Consider the following 18,325-nt stretch of genomic DNA (forward strand, 5'->3'; position numbering starts at 1 on the left):
GATTTCCAGTAGCAGCCATCATTTTTCTGCCAAAATTATTCATGCCAGAAAAGAAAATCTGCACGTAGGGGGTCATATTTCTGGATTTTTAAAAAAATGTTATTTTGTTCATGCTGCATACTCTGGAGAACTTAGCTCCTTGTGCCTTTTTTAGAAGTTTGGAAATAGTATACAGAAGGCGGGTTGTGCTGCCGAGAATTTGTGGTTTTAAGTTGATTAGGTTTATGTACGCCTTTGCTTGGCTTATTTCATCATATGCAGCTCTTTGTGCATTTCTGCCTCCACCCAAAAAATCCTCAAAAAGTTGACATATGCAGTGACAGAATACAAAAATATTGTTAAAATAAAACTTTTTCCCCCTGCTATTTACATATGCTTTTGTTATTATGGCTAATTTCATATTTCATTTTCCTTATTGTAGAGCTGAAATTGAGATGGCTTTAAAACTACATGCAGCAAAGATAAGATGAAGATCAGGGAAAACGAATTCCCTGAATTGATTAGTATATTTTGCACTAAAAAAAGATGATTTGGTCCACTTTCACTTTGTGAAAATTGTCTTCAGCTTTTATGATTTTGTTAAGAATTTATTTAAGATATTTTATTAAAGTATATTAACAATCAACTCTGGTGTCGATTTTAGATCTTAGCTATCAATTCTACATTGCCAAAATGACTACACATCTGTTCCAGTGTCACAAGTTCCACCCTCTTATTTCAATTGAAATGTTGCATCCAAGTGCATAAGAGGAGGGGATTGTGTTGCTACACAAGTTCTGCTGTTTTCTCAGAGTGGCGCAGTATCCATTTTATTCTGCTAAAGAATGCATTGAGAGATCAAGATGGTTTTTTTAGATGAGCATATAGGGTTTTTTGTTGCCCATCCTTTGTGAAGAGCAGCTCAATAGGAACCCTGGTTTTATTTTCAAACATCCCAAAAATGAAAATGATAATTCAGAAGTTTTTAATGTTAAAAACCAAGAATGTGTTGTACCTGTCCAGAATCATTTGTTTGGTGAGATGGGCGGATATATAAATTGGAAAAATTTAATTAATTAGAGAACCGATAGAAAAATTAACCACTTTGCTATAAATTATATGAACAAAGAGATTGCACGGGGAGGATCATGGGCTTTAATATCACAAAGGTAATGTTCATATGCCTTTTTTCTGAGTATTTAGATATAGCTGTGCACAAGTAGTCCTTGACTTATAACCAGTCACTTAGAGATTGTTCGAAGTCACAACAGACCTCTACAGGGCTACTTACACCTGGTCCCAAAGTTCTGGTGGATGTGCCCCCCAATCAGGTGACTGCATATCAGGCACTCACCAACTGGTCTGTGTTTTTGTCGAAAACCAGCTGATAGGGAACAGTGAGATATATAGCAGGCTCCATTATGGTCATAAGTTGAGGACTTCCTGTACTTCACTATTAATTTCACCTTAATCAAATCCTCATTTTCAAGGCTATGACAGCGACACAATACATTTCTTATTTGTAACTATGCAGAAGAGAGACGGGAGTAATCCCACTCTATGGATCAAGAGTAGACAGCCTTTCTAGTGTTTCTAAGGATCGTAAGTGTGTTGGGACAGCAACATCTTTGGAGAGTATGGAATTTTCAAGCCTTTGGCTACTTAAAAAACAAGTAGTACAAAAAACTGATGATTTCATGTGGAATATCAGTGACAATGTTCTTAGACAGGTCTGGCAACAGCAAAAAATTGTGGGATATGTGGTTGGAAGACACCTTGAGTTGTCGACCTCAAATATGTAAAGTATTTACAATTACTTGGATTCTAAAGTTTGATTTGGGGAAAAATGTCCTTTTCAAAACTTGTTAAGCAGCAAGTAGAATCAAGACAATTGTACAACCATTTAAGTCTCTATTCATTGAAAAGGAATGTGTTCTAAGACACTGCAGAAGCACCAGAAACTGCTGAATTGCAAAAATAATGTACATATGTATATCTGCTGAGATTACATTGAAGACACTAGGAATGCCTAAGGTAGGGGGTTGCCTGTATATTGTAAAAATACTTTTAAAAAAATAAATGGAAACCTGGTATGATACCAAGGATGTTTTTTACCAGAATGTCATGGGACCCTTGGTGACCTCAAAGTCATTTATAGAAAATAAAAGATGGATGACTGAAGTTCTCTGAAATAAATCCTTGGGTTAGCAGATTTCGGATATTATGAAAGCATTGTCTGTTACATAAATGTTTTACTACAAGTGATGCTGTTTACTTAGGCAAATTACATAAATTGAAGGAAACAAGTTAGATTTCACACACGCAGAGAGTTAACTTATATAGCCTTCCTGTGACTTGTTCATTATGGTCAAGTTTTACTATATTTGGAAGCATTTATGACCCCCCCCCCGTGGGAAGGAGGGTGAAAAACTGAACAAAAACGCAATCTGTTGGCTTTTAATAAACAGGTAATTTCTGACACACACCCAGCAGCCATTTTGTGAGGGTCCCACAATAAATCCAATCCCCTCCTCCCAACAGATTGACAGTTTTTTCCCTCTTGGGCAATCTGATAAAATGATACGCTTGTTATAAAGTCTGAAAGGGATTGATAGAAATTCTGTAAGAAAGATGGGTTTAGATACCCATGTGAGTCGAATCTGATTTGATTTGGAGAAAAGATACTTGTTTACCTGCAAAATACCTTCAGATGAAATTGGAAAACACTAATTTGGAATACCCAGGGGTATCCAAATCGCCCTTGAATTAAAGTTTGAAGTAGGAATTTGCAGCCCCTTAGTACTTCATGTAGAAATTCTGGGATATTAGTTTCAAAACTTCAATATAATAGGCAAGCTAAAAAAATCACCAATAGAATCCAATAAATGTTAGGGTAGTTTTTTCTAATAGGCAAATTGACATCTTAATCAGCAGCAATGTTAGTTAAATAGAATCCTATTTCGGTGTTGCACTTCTAACAACATAGAATTTCTACTTTTCTAGTTTTCATGTTGAACGTCTTACTGTAGGCGGGTGTCAAACTGGTGGCCCACAAGCCAGATGCGTCACACACAGACCATGGCCACCCCAGGTTTGCGAAAGGAAACATGACGGCACGAGTTTGACACCCATGCTGTAGGCAGTTGCCTTCTACTACTTAGTTATAATTTTACTTAATTTGATTTTGAAGTTGCTTGTCTCCATCTGACTCCTTGATAACTTCTGTGACTAACATTTGTTTTTTTAATAATACATGTTCTATGTCTTCAAGAAAACAATATTTATTTATAAAAAATACAACAAGATCAGTTGATGATGAGAAATGTGGCAATAAATACAATTCAAAGGAAAGGCAATTCTACATGGATATATTATGGCACAGGGAAAAAAAAGTCAATGACCTTCAAAATGTAAAGATTTTTGTGGGCTCAGAACTTAATACTAGTTCCCTTCTAAGAAAGCTTTTCCTAGAATTTTGGTGAATTTAGACATTATGATGAAACATACACAATCACAAATGCACATTTATTATTTCTACTATGACTTCAGGAGATAAGCAAGCAAGTACAAAACCAACATTTTTAACTATTAACTAAAACCTTTATTTGGATGGTATGGTCCAGAATTAACTTTATGAATAAAAGCATTTACAGTCTTCCACAGAATGGAGCTGTAAATAAAAAAGTTTAAAAGGAAAAGCTTGGTATAGTATGTAAAATGCCTATTTCAGAACAAGATTGTAAAAAAAATGCATAGTTCCTTATTATTAAAAGACTTGGCTGTATACGAGAAGTTCCCTTTCACAGTACTCCTTTTTACTTCATATGCTGTTATTGGTTATGCTGTAGACCGCAAATGTTACAGCACTAAAGGCAACTAGAGAAGAAAAGGGCAAAGAAAGGAAAAAGGAATGTTATGTAAGGCAATATTTCCTTAAGTACATGAAGCATAATGTGTAAAGGATGGGTAACAATTCCACAAGGCTAGTTTCGTTTTTCTTGAATAAAATAATAAACTAATACTGAGCTTTTGAGGCAAATCTAGTAATCAATACCATGGTCACTGTATTGACCGTGGTAATCTCTCTGATATTCATCTTGGTATTCGCCGTGATAGTCATCTGGATATTCTGCCTGATAATCACTATCACTGATTTCTGATCCATTAGTTCCTGTTCCTTGGCTTCCATTATGAATGACAGGTTCTGTTGGTGCAGCACAATACTTAGGATCATACACTTGCCGTCCAAGCCCATATACACTCATCCCCTTCTGTGAAGCCACTTTGTTGGTGCCCATTTGTAGTGAAATTGTAGTGTTATCAATGGGCTGTAATGTGACCTTCTGGTCATAGATATCTCGCCTTGTTCCTGGTGCAGGCATCCCTGCCTAAAAAACAAACACAAAAATATTTCAGGGATTATAGTAACTACTAGCAATATGGTTAGTCCTTAAGACTGTCCACTTAAGGTTGATTCAAATTAATGATGGCCCCAGAAAGGGAACTTTACTGGCTATTCTAACAATCGCTAAATGTTGCACCGCATCACTTTCCTGGTCACATGATCACAATCTAAGTGCTTGGCAATCTATTGGCACTTCTGATTGGTTGCCAAGCACAACTGTGATCACGTGATTGTCGTTTGCAAGCTTCTCTGGTTTCCCCAGAATGCCAATGCAAGTTGCTGCCACTTGCCAATAAGACTTCCTCTTGCCTCTGGGGGCTGGCTGACGACCTCCACACCAAATCCAAGCAGCCACAGAGCTGAAATCCTACAGGGTGCTCTTTCAGCTTTCTTTCAGCCAGCCTTCAGAGAGAAAACTGAGCTGAAATCTAAGCAAGATTTTTAGTCCTTGACTGGAGAGGCAGCATGTTAAGGGTGCTTCTGGGTGGGGAAAGCCCAGCCCAGGATGTGTGCAAATCTCTGCATTTGGGCTGAAAATCCTGCTTGGTTGGTGGGGAGGATATTCAGCTCCAGAGTGGAGATGCAAGGCAGTAAGGTAAGGCATGTGAGGTGCCTCTGGAGGGTGGAGAAGGTCTTGAACCAGTGCAGGTTGTACATGACAGGCCTCTCCCACCTTCTCAAGGCATACCACGTTCCTTACCTGGGACTCCGCTTAGCAATCTGCAAGATCACTTAATGACCACAACAGGGAGTGCTGAGAGTGTGGTCATTGAGTGAAGCAGTCATGTGACATCTTATTTGACTCTGACTGAGATTTGGGCCCCCAATTGTAAGTTGAAGGCTACAGTGGTACCTCGGTACTCGACTGCTTCAAAACTCGCTGAATTTGGCACTCAATCAATTTTGATGCGAAAATGTCCCAGTACTCATTGTTTGTTTGGTACTTGACACTATGATCAGAAGAGGGGGACGGCTGCGGAGAACGGACAGGAAGTTGGCCATGCTGAGAAGGTCATTGCAAAAGGAAACGGGATGGCCAAAGAGGGCGGATAGGAAGTCAGCCATGCTGGAAAGGCCGCTGACATAGGAAGAGGGACAGACAGGAAGTTCAAGGGGTCATGTGTTAAGTCACATGGTTTGTTTGGTGTTTGTTTTTAGTACCCATCGCATCCAGTTAACGACGAGTACTGCAACCAGTTAACGACGAGTACCAAGGTACCACTGTGTCTTTAAATAGTACAACTAGGATCCATGAGAAATACCGTAAAACTGAAGTTCATTAAACAGTGTTGTTCAATAGTTCTACACAAAACATGGGGAAACTAATTTGTTAGGACTCTTGTTGCTTCAGTACTGAACAGTATAATGTAAAGACTACAAAGAAAAGTCTTCAGAATATTCTACCTTTCCCCAAGATTTAATTGAAGGATAAAAAACGCACTGAGACTAAACCAGAGCCAGTCCTTTCCAATAATTAGACTATTAAATATAATTCCAAAGAGAAGGTCTGGAAATCTAGATCAGAGAGTAGACATTCCTTACCTGACTGGCTCCTTTATTAGTTCCCATCTGCAGGCTAATTGTTGTCTGGTCAAATGGCTTGTCTGTTTGCATCTTTGGATCATAGAGATGTCTCCTAGTTCCATAAGCTGTCATTCCTGCCTGGCTGGCACATTTGTTAGTCCCCATCTACAATCAATTAGAGAATACAATTTAACAGAAAAAAAATTCCTCCTTCCTGTTTGTTGTGACAGGTATGACTAAAATCCAAATAAGCATCAATTACAGAGAGTAAAGTGGTACAGGTAGTCCTCAATTTATGACCACAGTTTTGTCCAGAATTTATGTTGCTAAGTGAGAAATTTGTTAAGTTTTTCTTCATTTTATGACTTTTCTTTCCACATTTGTTAAGTGAATCACTGCTGTTAAGTTAGTAACATGTTTGTTAAGTGAATCTGGCTTCCCCAGTGACTTTGCTTGTCAGAAGGTTGCAAAAGATTGTCACATGACCCCCAGATACTGCAACCATCATAAATATGAACCAGTTATCAAATTTAAATCACGTGACCATGGGGATGCTGCAACAGTTGTAAGTGTGAATGGTGGTCATAAGTCACTTTTTTCAGGGCTGTTGTAACTTTGGTCACTAAATGAACTGCTGTTAAGTCGAGGACTATCTGTATAGCTAAAAGAACTGAAGCCAAGGAACTTGACTTTAGGATGGAGGGTGGCTTGCAGTCCCAAATTATTCATTCATTCATTCGTTCGTTCGTTCGTTCATTCATTCGAATTTGTTGAACAAAAACGAGAAGAATAATAAAAGAAAAAAAAAATACAATGACAGGGACGATAGGCACATTAGTGCACTTATGCACACCCCTTCTACTGACCACTTAAGTATGAAGTAAAGTCCATGATACTGAAATACTTGCCTTGCCCAAAAATTTATTTAACAAAAACTGATTATGCGAAAATATGTGATAGAATCTATAAAAAACAAGGCAAAACCCCTGTATGAAAAAAATCAGTGAAAATAGAAAGTGTACATGCAGTAATAGATACAAAAAATATCATCATGGATGCCAAATATATAAAAAATTAAAAGACAAAATATACTAAACCCAACGTGTTTTTTTAATGAGGCTGAGAACAAGATGTACTGCCCAGAAACTGCCTCTTACCATATCCACCATCTTAAAATTTCAGGACCTCTAAATTTCTCACCTCTAACTCAAACTCTTACACTATTAGCTTTTCTGTTCCTTGGTACAGTTAACATTCTTGGCTTTAGTTATGTTTAGCTTAGCTTAGTTAGACTTACGGACTATGCCGCCTCCCATGTTAGGCAGCTCACAAAAATGGTAATTCATGGGCAAACATTACCTAATGATACCAAAACAAAAAACCATCAACATCCACATCTCTGAGATGATGTTGGAATTTTTCCAAATTATGGCAAAATCTTTTTCAGATATATTTTGGTAATATCTATACGTCTGATATGAAGCAAAAGCTATGTTGGACTAGTCAACTGTCTCCTTGTGACCACAGCTTGCATTTTCTGTTCTCCCCCCATACCCGCCCCCAAATCTTACATATGCAAAGAGTCTAATATCTGGTAAACATCATTGTAAATGCAACTAGCATAAGGAATAACCTTGAGGAAGAGGAGGAAGCAACAACCAAGATAACAGTCCAGATGACAGAAATTTGAGTCTAGAGCAGAAATACAATTCAGGAAAGTGCCTAAGACATGACCCCTAGTTCTCATGAAGATAAGAGGGGGAGGGGGGACTTGCAAGATTCTATTACTGTAATTTTATAGTAATAGTAGCATTAACGCCCATAACTCAGAGCCACCCTGAGTCTTCGGAGAGGGGCGGCATACAAATTGAATTAATAAATTAATAAACTTTGGATTCCTAATCTCAGCTAGAAGGCCTGACACTAACAAATAAAATAGCCTATGCTGGAATAAACCGCTGCTTTATTATGGCTTGTCTTTTCTGAGCTGAAAAATGTACCTGGAGCATATTTTTTTTTAAAAAGGTGCCTTATTGCCAAGTCTGGTCTAAAAGTAGTTCAACTTGGAACTATTGGAAAACTGCTCCATGGTAATGTAAATCTCATTACTTTTTTTTTTTTTTTTTTTTGGAATACGGTATAAATCATAGGCAATTACATCCGAAAATCTTTCTCTGCATATTATTTTACTATCTTTTATCCTTTTTGCTTACCTGCAAACCAATCACACTTTGTCCAGCCTTGAGTTTTCCAGCATCAAAACTTCTTGCTTGTTTTTCTGCATATTTAACACCAATATCAATTGTAGTGTGGAATCCCTTGGTTTTTGCCTAGACATAGGTCAAATTTACATTTAGTATTTCTTGTACCAATAAAAGAGAGTATTTGTAGCTCTGGGTTGAAATGAGGTATCCTTAGTGCTCTCTGAGCTTGATTGTTTTCTTGCAGATGTTTAATTATTCAAATTAGGTAACATCATCAGTGCTAGTAAGGAGTGGGGTTTGCTCTCAGTTTATATTATCCAATACCCCAAACAAAAGTATTGTTCTTGATTGTTGGTCTGAGGCCAACAATCAAGAAGTAAACAATATCCAAATCAAGGAATTGCCAAACAAGCTAACAGTAAACAGCCCAACCAAAGAACCTCCAAAGCCTCTCCCACCAACATTGACAGGGCAAGCCACTAGAATATTAACTGAGAGCAAACCCCCCTTCTTACTAGCACTGCTGATCTTATCTAGTTTGGGTAATGAAATGTCTGCAAGAAAATGACCAAGTTCAGAGAGCACCAGGGACCCCCCCCCCTCAGCATTTCTTGTACTTTACTCTAATCACTTATTGTTAAGATACAGATATCCAATATAGTGGTGTTTATAACAAATTGCAATGATGACAGAATGATAGCATCATGCAAATGCCCCCAACACACCCTGCTCTCACAACAGCCAATTTCAGTAAGTGAGGCATGGCATTTGTATGACTGTCCGCCCCTGTGAAAGAATGAAGGTTTGTCGTGTTTATTCAAAGTCAATGATCAGATCCTTGATTTGACATTTTGACCTATTGCTTTGTTGATGTTACATGGTAAGGTGATGGTTTTTGTGCAGACAAATTAATGGGATTCATTAACTTAATTCTTAAGTCAGCCATAATGCAAACTCAAACTATGAAATTCATGGGCATGCCTGTTCTATAATTTCTTTAGGTAACAAATAATGTGAACCAATGTTATAAGGTTTGTTATTTACTAAGGATGGTAAATTGTGTGTTGGACTCCATCGATTAATGTACTTACCAAGCCGGCAAGTGCCACCAATGATGTTTGAACTTGGGTCATATTTCCATTCTCAAAGAGATCATTTGCTTCAAAAATATCATGTGGTTTCATGCCATATTGTTGAATGGCCTTGATAAAATTTCCAATGTTCTCCAGCTAAAAACAAATATAGGAAGTCACACTCTTACGACTTGTTAACGTTTGTTACCTTAAAGTGGAGATATACATTACTTGGAACCAATAATTGTGGAGGGCTATTGTTTCAGAAAAGATAAATTAGGTGGAATTCACATCAATGGGAGAAATGCTACTTGCCAGCATCCTCCTTCAGATCACTGTTCTGGCTGTTTTTAATGATAGTTATGATTTAGGCACACATATCTGTAAATAAGATATTTTTAATTGAGGGAAATGGTACTTAAATGACGCTTGAAAGTCAAGAATAACAGAAAACAGGAAGAGAATATTTCATTGATTTAACATGGCATCAGAACAGTGCAATTTATTTTATTCAACTTTGATTTCGAAGTGTCTGGCTAATATGATCCCATAATATTTATACTACCATTGCAAAAAAATAATTTTGTTTCAGCATCTGTTGTATTTGAAGGTTTATTTTGTTGGATGTGGGTATTCATCCATTTAATTTTTCCTGATACATATAATGTGAAAAATCATTTCCTTTGGAAAATGGGACAAATTTCTAATTTAAAAGAGATGCAGTTATTGGTTTTTATTCTTGTACTACTACAGGGCCCTGCTATTTGGAAAGTGAGTGCACAGTATCAGATTCCTTGAGCTATGAAAATTTAGAGAAAAACTGCCAAGAGATAGAAATTTCTCCAATCTCAAGAAAGCTTTTAACAAAACCTCTGCTTCTCTGATTTCTCTTAAGAACTATCTCCTCCTTGCTTTTCTATTTGTGGGAAATAAATGTAGGGATGATACAGTCTAATTACTAAAATTAGTAATTCTGTCACTCCAACATTACAATAGTTAATACTGCAAACCATTTGTGGTTCCTGAAAAATAAACTTTCAATGGGTCTCTATTTGAAAACCACTGGCCATTAACTTTTATTCATTACAATTCTTCTTAAAGAAAAAACAAATAAAACATAAAACATAGCTTACCTGGTGCCAGTTTAACTTGGACTGGTTTATTTTCTTTATTGATCCTGGCTGGAGTTTGTTGATAAGCCTGCAAAAGTAATGAAGTAAAAGGTCTTTTTCTATTTTCTTTCTTTTTACAAAGCCATAATCTAAATTTTAGTAGCATGCTTAAAAAAAAATGTTAATCCTGCTATCGAAGGCATTTTATGTTTTCTTCATACAAGAAAATGATCTTAGGTACAAGCTGCATAAGTTTCACATTTTCCATGGACTAGCTACCTTATAATTTTGTCCAACCATTATACTGCATTTTCCTGTATGTAAAATATAAGACGTTTCTTGAAGTTCCAATTTTTAAAAACCTGACATGAAAATTATAGGATATTTTAGTTAACAGGAAAGCTTATTTCATAGAGAACAAAAAATGCACGAAATGTTGATAATGTTAATTCAGCTGAAGAGACAGTTACAAAGGAGAACTGTATTCTGTTGTTTCTAAGAGCTACAGAGTTATTTTGGTAGGTTCAGTTCTTCAAACCTGCACTTTCAACAATTGCGTAATATACACATCTCTGGAAAACATATATAGCCTTTCTAAGACACAGACATGTGTACATAACGTTTTAAAAATGGAAACTATAAATTTTGATCTATGCCCAACAGCTGCTGTTTTAGGCTTAAACAGATCTACCTGAAGGAGAATTTTAAAAGCACTGCTTACTCGCATAGTATAATGCCATCCTTTAAGCCCAGCTGGAAATTTGGGCCAATACTCATGCCAGTAACTTCTTCAATCCAGTTGCGGAGATCTTCTTCTACCTGTGGATCATATTTCAAAGCAATCTACAAAGCAAAAGGGTAAAAAAAATTAATGTCTCTGGATATTTTAGAATTTATGTGATTTTCTTCTAAGAGTTTAAAACATCACATATCATTCTTCCCTTACATGTCATTCTTAATCAGGTTTTCTAGACTGTATTATAATGAACAAGTCTGCATTATGTTGATATAAACTCCTCTGAATATACCCAGAGGAACCTGTCACTAACAAACATATATGGCTTTGCCTGTGGTATATTTAATATCAGCGTTCCAGAAAAATCCCCACTCCAAGTAAAGACGCGGAAGCAAGCTTTTTCCAAAGTCCTCTTTACTAGAATAGGCAAACTGGCACATCTGAGGAAACCTGAATCTGAAAAGCCCTGGTTTTCCTTCAGTAAGTCAAAACTCCCAAAACCATCCCCTTTTCCACCCAGTCAGTCGCATGCTCCAATCAACGTCCGTTCCATCCCGATCCAGCCCCCTGACCACTCCTTCTCCAGATGCGGGATCACCCTGACCTTGACCGACAGGAAGAATGCTATTATGTCTACTAACCCCCTCTCCTACTTTCCCACCCATGAGAAGGTGGCAGCATTGGAACTTCCAGCCTAATATGGCTTCCAAAGCTGACATTTAACTTAATATGCAAAACCAGAGACTCTGCTCTGTTCCCCTTACCAAAGCAAAAGCATCTGTCTGATTCTCAAGAGGTTGTATGAACACCATCCTCAAATAAAATGAAATAAAAATCACTATCAAATGAAATCCATATATTTTCTTGCTATGGCTTTGACAGTTGATGGCGTGCATAAATCGGAAATGGTTATTTGGATAAGCAATTCCAACCTTAAGCTGAATTAAATTAATGACAAATATCTGCAATTCTGCTGCTACATAAAACTCTTAGCCTAACTTCCAAAAAACCACTAATTTCCTGCATAGAAACAATGGAGAGAGAAAACAACAGAGGATTACAAAGCATTCAGGCATAAAGATGGTATGTATCAAGGACAGAGTGGAAATTTATCACCCCTTTCCAATGACTATCAAGACAGTGCTCAGAAGGAAAAAAGTAATTACCCACAATACTAGAATATAGACTCTAGAATCAATATTTATCTGACATCAACCACATTTGGGAGCAATACAGTATTACAGTATTTAGAAAGAATTATTCTTTTCAACACTTTCAATGAGGCTAAACAATATTACAGAACTTAAGACCTAAACATCTGCTTTAAATTGATTGAAAACTGGACAAAACATGATTATTGGCTAAGAATTTAAATAGTACTGTAATAATGATTTGCCTTCCTAGCTACCAGGATCATTACAATACACTAAGGAAAGGCACCCTAGCAGGCAGCGGGGGAAAAAAAAACCAGAAGAAAGGCAATTAAATCACATCCTGCTGTACAAGACTAGGCCCAGAACATAGCAGGTTTTCAATAAGTAAAACAAACAAACAAACTGCTGACAGACTATACCAGGCACAATGGATGCAGTAAGATAAAAGGAATGGCCGCAAAATAGAACAGAACTTTTGAAGGACTTTCTATTTCTGGCAATGCCACAAGTTTGGGCCACGAGAAAAAACAATAATGTAGGAGACCATTTTGAAAAGTGAAAAAAGAATTTGATTGCTTTAAAAAAAATACACCTGCCAAATGCAAAAAAAATGTCACTGCAAACCACTGTGACAATCAAATACTATTCCAAACATCACAACTGAATAGCATAGCTGTTGGGAAGTTGTGATGGCTCAGGATTGATATTTTTTTCTATAGCTGGTGAAAAGTTGGATTAAGCAAATTAGAAGATCCCCTAATGGGTTCACAGATAGGGTGGTTGCTTCTAATTAATAAGAATCAGGCACAGCATATCTATCCCACTGGAAAAACCTTTCAGTTTAATTAAGATTTTGCTATCCCACCTTGAAATTATCATAAATTAAAATGCACATCCTTAATTTAATGCACAACTGAGGTATGTGCATAATAGCAATCAACATCTTTTGCTTTTGGCAATTCTGCCAACTTACTCCCAAATTGAGATGCTTTCTCCACGGCAAACTAAAAACTTTAAATTTAGGTTTATGACCAGTGTCTAAGCAAAAAAAAAAAAAAATCAATTAAAATATTAAGTAATCAAAGAGCTATCATACTTGAGGTTCTTTGTAACAAAATCTCTTCCTCAGTGAACTGCATAGACAAAATGGATTTTCACTGGAGCCAAGAAGAAACCTTCTACTTCTCTACTACTCAAGATTTCTGTGGGAGTAAATTACAGCCACACCATTATACTCAAAACATTTCATTATAACTGTACCCTCCTATATTTTGCATAGAACAAGCCAGCCAGTTGTTCATATTTAAGTCCCACAAGTAATTCAGTTCTTATTTATTGCATTCCCTACAGTTGATCTTGAACTCACTTTGTCTTTTAAAGGGAACCATTACCAGCCTTTTTTCTACATGCACAGATATGAGACAAAAACAGTCAGTGAATACAGAAAGGGTGAATATAGAAACTAAAAACCCGCATTCATAGTCAATGAATCTCTGTTTCTGTCTTGAAGGTAATACAGAACCTTACTGTATAATTCTTTTATAAATCAATGTCTTTAAAAAATATACTTTGAGCTCATTTTTTATCAGCTTGAAATCTTTTTAATAAAAGAGATACAGAGCTAAAAGAGAATGTCAACACAAGAGGCATTTTGAAGGAGATTAATTCTATACTGAAGACCACAAAGAGCCATATTTTCATCAAGTTAGTAAAGCAAATCAATTCTATCCCTATTTATTTACTTACATACTCTCCTACCTATTGGGAAAATGAATTTGTTTTTCAGTGCTCATTTTGCTAGTTTGGTATGCATCTGAATTTCAATATTTTCATTATGGAATAAAATGCTTATTGCCTTGAGATGCATTTTATCACCAGTGTTCCGGCAACAGCAGCAACAATAACAGCAATAATAGTAGTTTAGTAAACTTGCATGCCATCTGACTCTCAATGACTTTAGGTGGCTCATAACTATCAAATTACAATAAAATGAATTAAACATAAAAAATAAAAGATAACAATGCTGAGTTAAACATATGGAATGTTACCAAAAGCTGCAAATATGTATTTTAATTTTATATATGAATTTATTTGTTTTCTACAATATTGCTGAAATGTTTTTAAAGGAATTATATAGTAATTCCAATAAAATATCAGACAAGCTGTGTTGTGAAACTTTACTCATTTTTTAAAATTTTCTCAATGTATACATTAGAGCTTCGGGGACTCCAATGTACACAAAATAATTGTGTAGGCGTAAGATATGTTTTTTTTATTATTATTATTAAGCTGCTGCTTTGTCTCTGAAATAGCAACATAACATCCGAGTCATCCATTCCCATTATGCTCATCATGTCTTTAGATACTTCTTTGCTGTTTTGACATGTTGTTATATCATGACAACATATATGCTAAATTTCTCAATACTTGTCTCACCTAACTCAAATCTTCTTCCAAATATATTATTTGTCACAACCAATACACGGATGCTTCATATACATGCACAAGATCTTTTTAAAAAATAATTATACTGGAATTTCAGTATATTCCCAGATATATTGAATGGATGTGATCACGAAGTTACCAAGAAGCTTAATCTGCAAATAAGAAATATAGTATGGGATTACATCACCTTCAAGAAGATGACATATTTATTCATGATGCAATATAAGATGGAAAATGAGGGGAAAGTTCCCTCAATATATTAGTGAATGTCTCTTCTAAATGGCATTCCAATTTATGGGTTGCTTACATGCCATATTTCTATGGGAGGGAAGGAGCAAAACCTGAAATTCCGTTTTTCATTGCTTTTAAATCTTATGATTGCAACAACATACATAAAGGTATTTCAAGCATGTTGTGTATGTATAGCGAATATATTGAGGAGAAAGGAAGTGGAATGAAGCTGCTCTCCCTGATTCCTATTGTATCCTGTAGAAGTCTGAAAAGGGCTCTATTTGGATATTGTTGTAGATGTGCAACAACAGAAGGTGCAACTTTGGGGGCCAAAGATCAAATTTAAAATGGGGCTTGCTCTCTGTCACAGAGCAAATTTTATTCCCTTCTAGCACTGATGATGATACCAGTGGTGGGTAATGAAATATCTGCAAGAAAACAACCAAGCTCAGAGAGCACCAAGGAGCACTCAATTTAATTCTGAGCTACAAATATTCTCTTCTATTGAAATCTACATAATTCCACTTTATTGGCAACGTCACAGATAAGATACACTACAGCTGCCCTGTTGTACTCAGCATATTTTGTTAATCTTCCCATTAAAAAAATTAAACTCTTAAATTCAGCTCTTAAAGCTGAATTCCTAGTGACAAGCTGGGTATGTCCAATTTGTGTTCTTGGCAACAATATGGAAGTGATTAAGTACTAACTCTTTCCAGGATTTTTCTAGTCTATAGCCCTGAATTCATGGTGGTATTAACCAAGTCAAAATTTTCTTCACTTATTTCAAGTTCAGCCAACCCAAACCATAATCAAAACCACCTAGGAAATCTTCTAATCAACCCACTGCCCTACACAGACAAATGACTGTCCATTGTTTGAAAATCTTCAGTGATGGAGTGCCCACAACTCCAGAAGGCAGTCTATTTCACCGTTCAATAGCTCTTATGATTGGGAAACTATTCCTTATTTTGAGCTTGGATCTCTGGAAAACTTCTACCTGCTGGTTTTTGTTCTACGGTGCTACAGAGAATAAAACCACACCCTCTTTCCACATCTTTGCACTTATCTCCCTGAGAGGAAAAAAAAAAACTCCACAACACAACACTTGCAGCCCATCCATCCATCCCTCCCCCCACATAAATTCTAACTTTCCCATAAAGTTGCTAAAGCTGCAGTTGCTTTAACAGGTATCTTCTGTCAGCCAGACTGGCAAGCATGGAACTGTAAGCCGCCTTCTCCAATCTAGCCATACATTTAACTGCTTCATTTCTTTAAAAGCCTGTTATCGGTCATTCAATCAATTTCAATGAAAAACAGGGACAAGACCACTCGTATTGTTGTGCTGTTGAGGTTGAAAACAGATTGAAAAAACCTCCCGCCCCAGCTGTTTTATTTCATCCTTGGAATACTCAAAAGTGTCCACCTTCAAGCCAGAATCTTTTGGATTTGAAGAATTCTTCATTATCTCTAGTGATAATTTTTTTTTAGATTACTTATCTGAAAATACAGTAAATTTTTGCTTTACCAGACCATTCAGATACGTAAAGCAAGTGTCCATTACCCCTGAATGTCTGCTAAATACAGAAAATCATGTGTATTAGTGACATCATTTGGGCATATTACATATGCACAATAGTATTAATTAGTAGCTAAAAGTGTTATGCACTCAACTCTTGCTTTGTTTGCTATTGTAAACCCTTAAACTGTATTATATCCAGCTTTATTTTTTTCTTTTTTTTCTCAAATGAAGCACTCAGAGACTTTATTTTATTATTTTATTTTATTTTATTTTATTTTATTTTATTTTATTTTATTTTATTTTATTTTAAAGTTTGACGAAGTACGTGCTCTAACTAATTTATGATTCTGCAGGGCTAAAAAACCAAAAAGTATCAATTATTTTGCATATTAAATGTTGCATTGCAGGCATACAGTTAGCGCACAATGATAGATAATTAGTGATTTAGCACATAGAAGAGATTATTTGATCCCACAAAGCTTGTCTGCTAATCACATTAGTTTATCAGATCTGGACTGCCAAAAAATCTAGAGAATCTTTTTTTAAATGGCAACAAAGAGTTACAGCTTTTTCTGTATCTTTTCTAGTATCATCCAGTGGATGCCCAGGTTTTGGCTGTCCTAAACTACTTGTGGATGGCTACAGGTAATCCTCGACTTACAACAGTTCATTTAGAGACTGTTCAAAATTACAATGGCACTGGAAAAAGGTAATTTATGACCATTTTTCACACTTAGGACATTGCAGCATTGGATGCTTGGCAACTGGTTCATATTTATGATGGTTGCAATGTCCCTGGGGTCACGTGAACAGCTTTTGCGACCTTCTGACAAGCAAAGTCAATGGGAAATCCAGATTCACTTAACAACTGTGTTACTAACTTAACAACTGCAATGATTCACTTAACAACTGTGACTAGAAAGGTCATAAAATGGGGCAAAATTCACTAATGTCTCACTTAAAATGTAAATTTTGGATTCAGTTGTGGTTGTAAGTCAAGGACTACCTATTTTTTTTGCCAAATACATGACATGATATTGATACATGACAAATGTTATGAAATTGTTATACCTTATATTAAATATCAATCAATACAAAGTATTTGAAATGGGGCACTGCTTTGGCTGTCTCCTTCTGACTCCCTAAACCCTTGCCACACTATCCTGAGTGTTACCGCCGCCCATGTTCCTTTCTTCATTTTTGTCCAGACCGGATTTGTTTTCTTCACCATTGTTGTTGTTTTTCTTGTGCTATTTTTACGGTTTTTTGCATAGTTCTTTGTTTTTAAATATTTTAACAATTTTAACCCACCCAAGGTTAATGGAAGTCAGGTGCATATAAATTTAATAAGTTATTATTAATGCTACCCATTTAGTTCATCTAAAAGCTGCCCGACATGCAGTACCATACTGTACCATTCCAGACTTTGTAAAAAACGTTTAAGCCAATTGGTATCTGATAACATTTGCAAAAGAACTGAATTCAGTGACATTTTTAAAAGATTTCAGTGAAAATATATGTTTATTTTTATTTTTTATTTTATTTTGAATTTGTATACCGCCCTTCTCCCTGAGGACTCAGGGCGGTGAACAGCCAAGTAAAAACATCAAGTACAAATATTAAAATACAGTTAAAATATACATATATAAATTTGGCCCCATTAATTAAAAACAATAAACAAAACACTTAAAAACACTTAAAAAATTAGGGCAGCCCGGCTTGCTGGAAAAGGAAGGTTTTAAGGGCACGGCGGAAGGCACCGAGGTCGTGGATTCTCCTTATCTCTGGAGGCAATTGATTCCAGAGGGTAGGTGCCCCCACAGAGAAGGCCCTCCCCCTGGGGGTCACCAGCCTGCACTGTTTGGCTGATGGCACCCCGAGGAGGCCCTCTCTGTGGGAGCGCACGGGTCGATGGGAGATCGTCGGTGGCAGCAGGCGGT

The 18,325-nt window shown here is 36.4% G+C and overlaps 1 protein-coding gene across 1 annotated transcript in view; it reads right to left on the reverse strand.

The window, feature by feature from the left end:
- Positions 1-3,295: 3,295 nt before the first annotated feature.
- Positions 3,296-18,325, reverse strand: part of CNN3 (calponin 3) — a 33,586-nt gene continuing 18,556 nt past the window's right edge. Inside the window, exons 2-7 of the mRNA XM_070939367.1 lie at positions 11,019-11,140; positions 10,319-10,385; positions 9,204-9,341; positions 8,122-8,238; positions 5,927-6,073; positions 3,296-4,367 (exon numbers count right to left, since the gene is read on the reverse strand). Of these exons, the coding sequence (XP_070795468.1) occupies positions 4,020-4,367; positions 5,927-6,073; positions 8,122-8,238; positions 9,204-9,341; positions 10,319-10,385; positions 11,019-11,140 (939 nt within the window). The 3' untranslated portion in view covers positions 3,296-4,019. The remainder of the gene's footprint in view (positions 4,368-5,926; positions 6,074-8,121; positions 8,239-9,203; positions 9,342-10,318; positions 10,386-11,018; positions 11,141-18,325) is intronic.

The sequence above is a fragment of the Pituophis catenifer genome, unplaced genomic scaffold (genome assembly GCF_029215685.1).
Source record: "Pituophis catenifer annectens isolate HBS135680 unplaced genomic scaffold, rPitCat1.0.hap2 SCAF_3, whole genome shotgun sequence".
In the NCBI taxonomy this organism is placed as follows: Eukaryota; Metazoa; Chordata; class Lepidosauria; order Squamata; family Colubridae; genus Pituophis; species Pituophis catenifer.